Raw genomic sequence first — 7,493 nt, 5'->3', positions numbered from 1 at the left:
ACGCCCGCAACGTACAATCATCACCATCGATTCACGCCTTCCCCTCCAGCACAATGGCAGCACCGGCATCCCGTGCGCTCAGGCGCTGTATCTGCACCGCGAAGCAGTCCGCATACGTACGACCGACCATTGGAGCCACACAGCAGAGGATACAGCGGAGATGGCAATCAGATGCGGCAGCTCCCACAAACCCAAAGATTGCGACGATCGTGGACCAGATTAGCCAATTGACTCTGCTGGAGACTGCAGACTTGGTATCGACGTTAAAGGTACGGAGACATGCTACAGGGGTGGGAAGGGGACCATCGGAAGCCTGTAGTGGCACGGATACAATCTGTAGGGCATAAACGCATGCTCTGCACAAATCCACGTTGGACTTGAACGAGCATGTTTGTCTTCACACCTGTATCGCTTCCAAGAGAGACAGGCCCGGCTCCAAATCGCCCCGCCACCAATGATACATGCAGCAACGTTCAGGTTGTCCCACTAACACTTCGCCAGACTCGTCTGAACATACCCGACATGCCTATGGGAGGATTTGTCGCTGGTCCCGGGGGAGGCGCAGGTCCCGCGGCCGCAGCCCCCGTCGAAGAAGAAGAGGCCGCCCCCGCCGCCCAAGAGAAGACACTTTTCAACCTCAAGCTCGAGAAATTCGACGCCGGCGCGAAACCCAAGGTGATCAAGGAGATCAAGGCCATGCTAGGCTTGAGTTTGGTGGACAGCAAGAAGTTCGTTGAGGGAGCACCGAAGATGATGAAGGAGGGTGTGCCAAAGGAGGAGGCGGAGAAGATTGTCGAGACGCTCAAGGCGCTAGGTGCTACAGTTGTCATGGAGTAGAGGCATGCTAGAAGAGGTAAAGAGCAGGATCTGGGAGAGAGGGACGAATACTGTATCATAGCATTACGTTTGGGCGTGTACAGATATGTTTGGAATGACCATGGATGTATGCAGTTTACTCAAAATTCCAATAACAATGTGGGCGTCATAAGACAAGCCCGTGGTATCTCTGCCCCAACGCCTAGGCCATGCTGTGGCAATGTCTGTCGCTCCCAATCAACGCCGTAAATGCAGATCAGCTACCGCCTGCCCACCATGCCAGGAACCATTTCCGACTGGTCTTCGAACTTTGGCTACCCTCATCTTCGCTTGACTGTTCCTCATTCGCAGCATCTGGAGACGCCGCACGAGCGTCCGCAGCAGCTTTGGCCGCTTTCCATGCCTCAATCTTCTCTCGGTCTTTGTCAGGGTTCTATCCGAACTCAATAACCTTCCTCCTCTCCTCGGCATCTTCCCTCGCGGTAACATAGTCGTCCTCGTTGACGTCGCTGGCCTCATCCCATAGCTTCTCCAACTCCTCATACCCGTCTCCTGGCACCGCCCAGATACTCTCCCGCAACCTCTTGTGTCTCTCCCTGTCCTCCTCAATCCTCTGTTCAATCTGACGTTTGTCCATTCTTTGCCCTCCATTCCGACTTGTAGATACCACAAAGCTGTCTTTAGGGTCGGAGGTACCTGTCGCCATGAAGGGATGCGCGACTTCTCTCGACTTCAGCACGGCTTCGAGTTCTTGGACAGTTTCCTTCATGAGGATGGACAGGTTCTCAAGCGTTTTGAGGACTTTGCGAACGACGCGGATGTTGGCGCCTTCTTCGCCTACGACGCATTCTACAACAGCCAATATGTCTCTTTGTAACATGCGGACGTAGCCCATTGCGCTAGCATCGCCCGAATTGTTGTCTCTGACGGCGTATTCACAGAGGCATTCGATGAAGAACATGATGTTCGCGCGGGTGTTCATGTTGGTGCGTTCGAGTTGCTCGAGGATGCACGAGTGGAGGTCTTCGTCCATTTCACGATTCTTTAACGCGTAGAGAGCGGCCTTTTGAAGGGACGTGTGGGATGCGCTGAGGTGGGAGAGCAGCGTCGTGAAGCGTTGACGAACCTCGAACGGGTCGGCCATGGTGGAGGTTTGCGCACGTCTTTGGCTACTATGGGCTCGGCGGTAGTCTTTGTGGTATGGATGGCAAGGTAGTGTGGAGCGTCAGGCGGAGAGCTTGGAGAGGTGCGCGCATATCGTCGGCCATGGTCATAGCTCAGGATTTCTCCAAGTCAACGTGGGGAAGCCGCCGATCTCGCGCTCCAGAAACCAGCAGCCCTCTTCCTTCGCGTTTGTCCAACAGTGCCCACAAAGACGCCCAAAGGACTTCAATCGACATGGCGACTACACAAGAATCCAAGCCTCTCACATTGACCGTCCTCGGCTCTGGCACGTCGTCTGACCAACCCACCAACACAGTCATTGCTAACAAGCCCAGGAACCATGGGCATCGCGATAATGGGCGGCGTAATGTCCTCGCTCGCCTCTGCCAAGACAAAAGCCTCTCTCGATCCCGCCTCTGCCTCTAAAGACGTGCCTAACCTCTCCAACTTCATCGCTTGCGACCAATGGGCCCCCGCCGAACAAAACGTCCGGAAAGCCCTCGGCCACTACAACTTCCCCCTGCAGACGCTCACAAACCAGAACCTCAAGGGCGTGCAGGAAGCAGACATCGTACTGCTGAGCTGCAAACCACATGGCTTCAAGACGATTCTGGGCGAGGAGGGTGTGGGGGAGGCGCTGAAGGGGAAGGTGCTGGTCAGCATCCTGGCAGGCGTGACGCGGGAGCAGATTGAAGCTTTCCTGTATCCCGATGGACCAGCGAAGACAGAAAATGCTTGTCGCGTGGTGAGGGTCATGCCCAACACTGCGTCTTTCGTAGGAGAGTCCATGTCTGTGATCCAGACTTCGGATCCACCGCTCAGTGAGGCGCAGTACAAGCTCGTTGAGTTCATCTTCGGCTCCATCGGTCGCGTTACGAACCTCCCTCCTGCGAACATGGATGCTGCGACCGCGCTGTGTGGCTCGGGTCCAGCCTTCTTCGCACTGATATTGGAGGCGGCGGCCGATGGTGCGGTTGCCATGGGTCTACCAAGAGCAGAGGCACAGATGATGGCTGCGCAGACCATGAGGGGAACCACTGGGCTCGTGTTAAACGGCGAGCATCCAGCGGTGCTGAAGGACAAAGTCTCAACGCCTGGTGGTTGCACCATTGGTGGGCTCATGTCTCTCGAGGAAGACGGCGTCAGGGGCGCCGTCGCAAAGGCAATCAGGGAAGCGACTGTCGTCGCATCGAGATTGGGCGGTGAGCAGAAGGAGTTCGTAAACCACAGACGGTAAATATGTCTAGGCTTCAAACGCTGTTACGGCTTCGTCCCAACATCCCAGATTTCACAAAGTAAATGATACCATGATTCCACAACGTATTCATCTCAGGACAAGAATTGTCAATTATCCCACCTAAGCCTACGCTGATTACTGCGCATGCAGCATGCATGTTCATCCATATCTTCTGACTCATGCCTCAAAGGGTATAATACAGATAAGTAGAGAAAGGACCTCAAGTCTCCCCCAGCAATTCTCCCAGATTGAGCATATCACTATCTCAAGTTCTTCGTAGCCATGTCATGCCTCATTCTAGCCCAAATGACTCGTCTGGAAACTCGTGCGCACATGATCGAAAGAGCATCTTACCGCCTTTCCCGCTCCCGCTCCATCATCTCGCGCTCAACATCGCCTTCAGTCCTCACACCACCACGTCTAGCCTTGGCATTCTTACGCAGTCCCGCTGTAAAGAGGCTGGCAATGTTGTCGTCACCCGTCGCCCCAGACTTCCTGCGCTTGTCACGGTGCGCTGCGGGGCCTGTGGGAGGCTTGACATCAGCTTTGGGGCCTGTGGGTACCGGAGCCTCGTCGTCAAGGTCGTCTCTGCTGCGCTTGCTCGAGAGCGTAGGGCGGGATGACGGAGAGATGCGTGAGTGAAGGGACTTGCTGGAGCTGGATGGCTTCTCTACGCGTTCGCGACTGTCTCGCTCTCGGGCGTTTCGCTCTCGCTCAGCGGCATAGTGATCTTGGAATGTTTCCTTGTCTTTGGATGAAGGGCCGGTTGGGATGGTCGATGTAGAACTGACGCTGGTTTTACGACGGTGATCCCTAGCTTCGCCACTTCGGTCTTTGTTTCGATCAGCAGCCGGACCCTTGGGTGGCTGGAGAGCTCGCGGGCCGGTAGGAGGTTGGGCCGGTGGAGGCATGACCGCGTTCTTTGAGCGACCCTTGATGCTGAAGCCATTCGCCGAAGGCCCGGTTGGTGCGTTCAAGGGTGGAGACAAAGCGCGTTTCTTCATCATCTGACCGACGATATCCTCTTCCCTCTCCAATTGAGATGGCTTGTCTTTGCGCTCATGATCATCGTACTCGCGTCGCTCGCGATCGCGATCTTTGCGACTACGGCGTGAAGAGCGGTGATTGTCGTCCCCATGATCACGCTCATCGTCTTCACTTTCACGATCGCGACGCCGCCTACGGTCCTTGTCCTTATCCTTGTCGCGGGAGCGATCCTTCTCGCGGTCATAATCATAGTTGCGGTCTCGCTCTCGCTCTTTACGATCCTTGCGGTCTCGTTCACGTTCCTTGTCGCGTGACCGGTCCCGCCCGCTCCTATGCTTGCGTCGTGCACTGCCATCAGAATCCTTTTCGCCATTGCCGTACGCTTCTTCGTCTTCATATTTGTCTCCCTCACGAGGTGATCGGGAGCGATGGCGACGACGATGCTCCTTGCTCCGGTCGCGGTGGGATCGCGATGAACGGTGCTTGTCTTTGTCACGACGGCTGCTGCGATACTTGGAGTCTGCAGATGCAGTTCGCGTACGGTCACCCCGGCTGCCCTTCTCGTCGCGGTATCGATCATCATACTCCGGGTCACGTTCATCGTAGCGTGACGATCGATGGTGCTTGCGGTCTTTGCGATCCTCGTATTCGTTGTTCAATGGCGAAACGGATCTACCGCGGTCATCACGACGAGAATGACGGTCTGCAGAACGCGATCGCTCACGTTGCTCACTCCTATCGTCACCCTTCGTTCGTGATCGTGGTCGAGAAGGCGTGGGTGAGCGTTCCTTGACCCGCATACTCTCATCTCGGAGGGGTGACCGCCTGCGTCATTGTCAGTCACTACTTGTCCTTCATTCTCCATCGAATCTACTTACGATCGAACTCTACGCTGTGGACTACCAGCTGTCGCATCTTGAGCAGATGCGACACTTTTAGGCGGTGGCGGGGGTGCATATCGCCCACCATGGACACGACTCGAAAAACCAGTGTTAGGTCGACCTTCTCTCATCGCGCGTGGTCCAGTTGGGGCGCCTGCAACACCGACACCAATCGGTTCCGCTGGCTGGCCTGTCAGAACTGTCGCTGCACCATATGCCCCGTTGTTGAAGCCGCTACGTGGACCATAGTTGCCATTATATCCCATACTCATGTTCATGCTGGGGTCGAAGGGTGCATTCATGTGCTGATCCGGGAACTGATTCATCATTCCTTGAGGGTATGGCATACCAGAGCCCATCATAGACTGGTCGTACTCTCGCATGTCTGCATCGCCAGAGTCTACAGTCTGTATAGGCTTCAGACCGCCGTCTTGAGTCTCGAACTGTGAACCACCCCCTGCCTGGTTAGTGTCATCGCCAGCAGCTTCGCTAGCATTGCCAGCACCAACCCCATCTGCTAAATTCTGCGGTTCGAGCGATACTGGAAGATCGTCGACGGTATCCTTACCTTCTTCAGTTGGATCTGCGGACACCTTCGACTGCTCACCCTCGGCCTTCGCCTCAGGAGCAGGGTTGGCATTTCCGTCAGGCGACTGGTTGTCACGCTGCGTATAATGGAGCGGGTCAGTTTTTTGTTTCCAAGTATGGCCGATTCCCGTATACGGGTTCGGTGGCTTTCGTTGGTGGGTTGAACGTACGTTTTGCAAAGGACCGCCGCGACTGCCCGGACGACCAGGCGCATTCTGGCAACCAGGACCAAAGCCACCATGACTGCCATTCTGGTTGTTTCGCTGAGGATGTGCTCCTCCTTGATTGGCATGGAGACGATTGTGGTTCTGGATTGGGAAATTATTCTTGGGAAACTGGTTCATCATCTCGGGATATGCTCCAGATTGATTATAGCCACCCAGCTGATTGGGCCCGTTGAAGTTTCCATAGCCACTGCCCATGCCATTCCATCCATTGCCATAGCCGCCACCGTACTGCATCATGTTCATGGCAGACATGTCGTTCATGCCCAAGCCCATGTTCCCTCCAAAGTTGCCGTACATTCCGTTCATGTTGTTGAAATCTAGGAAGACATTAGTCGCCTGCAAGGAAGGCAAGATTGTTCCAAAGACATACCCATAGGATTCACGCCGTTCCAGCCGCCGTTGGCCATGATATTGGGCATCCCGTTCCAAGCCATGCCATTGCTGAAGCCACCCTGATTGGGGAAGCCGAAGCCCATCTGGCTTTGCACGCCGCTCATCGCCGGGTTGATGCCCATCATGCCATTAGTTCCGTTGGAGGATTTTTGCTCGTCGGTCGAGCCGTCGGCGGCTGAAGGTTCCGTGGTCTTAGTCACGCTCTGAGAGGCGGTACTACCGCGCCGCTCGGTCTCAATCTCAGGAGAAGCATTTTCCTGGTTTGGTCAGCAAGAGCGCGAGTGAAGTGGAAAGCATCTCAGGTCATTGGCACGTGTGGCAACCATGTTTTGCAATGCTTAGATGCCCGACGATGTCTCTTTTGCTTGGTTTCTTCTTCTTCTGATTGTACAGTACCCGCATGCTCGCACGAGAGCGAAATGAAAAACTTTCAGAACCTACCTCCTTTGGTTGGGCCGCGGCCGAGCCGGCGCGCTGTCCAGCCTCTTCTGCGGCCTCCGCAGAACCAGAAGCTTGTTCAGCAGCACCGTCTTCTGCCTTGTGCACATCCTCAACACTGTCTACGGGCTGCTCTGCACCATCACGGACCGGCAGTATCTCAGGCGCGGCTGGTGTCACCTCGACGGGCGGGGTAGCTGCCTGTGCCGCGGCCTTGGCCTCTTCCTTCTTCTTCTGCTTTTGTAGCCACACTCGCATCGTGTTACGCAGAGACTTGTTCGGTGTGCAAGAGTCGGCCTCGAGCGGTGAGTGGTCGCATGAGGGACACGTTGTCGGGAACTGGAGTTTTCCTTGACCTGGGCCGTGTTAGCGCCTGCGAGGCCCTCCGGCAGCAGCATATGGTGTACACACATGGTGAACATATGGATTTAGCACAGCAGATTAGCTTATATGAGTCGAACGCGAGCTCGTTGCAAAGGGCGCAGAAGAAGTTCTTTGGGAAGGCCGTCGTGGGGAGCGACCTGCTTACATTAGTATGAGTTCAGAGCCTAGGCATCTCGCACGTACACAGCAAGCTCTCTCAGCTCGTCAGCGAGCGGCGCCGCCTTGAGATCGGCTGCGGGGTTGGCCATGGTGAGGCTCGACGAGTTCGCGACTTGGGGTCAGGCTGCCGTGGAAGAGTTGGAACCGATGTTTGCGCCGGACGTTACTCCATCAATAGGAAATGGTGGATGAGAGACAAGGAAAGATGAAAGTAAGACA

General features: G+C 55.5%; 4 protein-coding genes across 4 annotated transcripts; 2 read left to right on the top strand and 2 right to left on the bottom strand.

The window, feature by feature from the left end:
* Nucleotides 1-4: 4 nt before the first annotated feature.
* BKA58DRAFT_375438 (54S ribosomal protein L12, mitochondrial precursor) lies at nucleotides 5-982 on the top strand. The gene is made up of 2 exons (XM_046169422.1): nucleotides 5-269; nucleotides 502-982. The coding sequence occupies exons 1-2, from the start codon at nucleotides 54-56 to the stop codon at nucleotides 835-837; spliced, it is 552 nt and encodes a 183-aa protein (XP_046028395.1). The 5' UTR covers nucleotides 5-53; the 3' UTR covers nucleotides 838-982.
* Nucleotides 983-2,028, bottom strand: BKA58DRAFT_375437 (CTD kinase subunit gamma CTK3-domain-containing protein). The gene has a single exon (XM_046169421.1). It carries the CDS (start codon nucleotides 1,958-1,960, stop codon nucleotides 1,250-1,252), a length of 711 nt encoding a protein of 236 aa, XP_046028394.1. The 5' UTR covers nucleotides 1,961-2,028; the 3' UTR covers nucleotides 983-1,249.
* A 186-nt stretch (nucleotides 2,029-2,214) lies between these two features.
* Nucleotides 2,215-3,217, top strand: BKA58DRAFT_408418 (pyrroline-5-carboxylate reductase dimerization-domain-containing protein; the record flags this gene model as incomplete). Its single annotated transcript, XM_046172085.1, has 2 exons — nucleotides 2,215-2,266; nucleotides 2,316-3,217. The coding sequence occupies 2 exons, from the start codon at nucleotides 2,215-2,217 to the stop codon at nucleotides 3,215-3,217; spliced, it is 954 nt and encodes a 317-aa protein (XP_046028393.1).
* Nucleotides 3,218-3,482: 265 nt separating this feature from the next.
* On the bottom strand, nucleotides 3,483-7,363 carry BKA58DRAFT_451228 (uncharacterized protein; the record flags this gene model as incomplete). The annotated part of the gene is made up of 6 exons (XM_046174377.1): nucleotides 3,483-5,029; nucleotides 5,083-6,217; nucleotides 6,271-6,550; nucleotides 6,735-7,087; nucleotides 7,143-7,252; nucleotides 7,299-7,363. The coding sequence occupies 6 exons, from the start codon at nucleotides 7,361-7,363 to the stop codon at nucleotides 3,568-3,570; spliced, it is 3,405 nt and encodes a 1,134-aa protein (XP_046028392.1). The 3' UTR covers nucleotides 3,483-3,567.
* Nucleotides 7,364-7,493: the final 130 nt, after the last annotated feature.

Source organism: Alternaria rosae (genome assembly GCF_020736505.1).
Source record: "Alternaria rosae strain MPI-PUGE-AT-0040 chromosome Unknown BKA58scaffold_2, whole genome shotgun sequence".
NCBI lineage: Eukaryota > Fungi > Ascomycota > Dothideomycetes > Pleosporales > Pleosporaceae > Alternaria > Alternaria rosae.
Note: the sequence above shows the minus strand (reverse complement) of the source record. Positions and strands in the feature narration are given on the sequence as shown.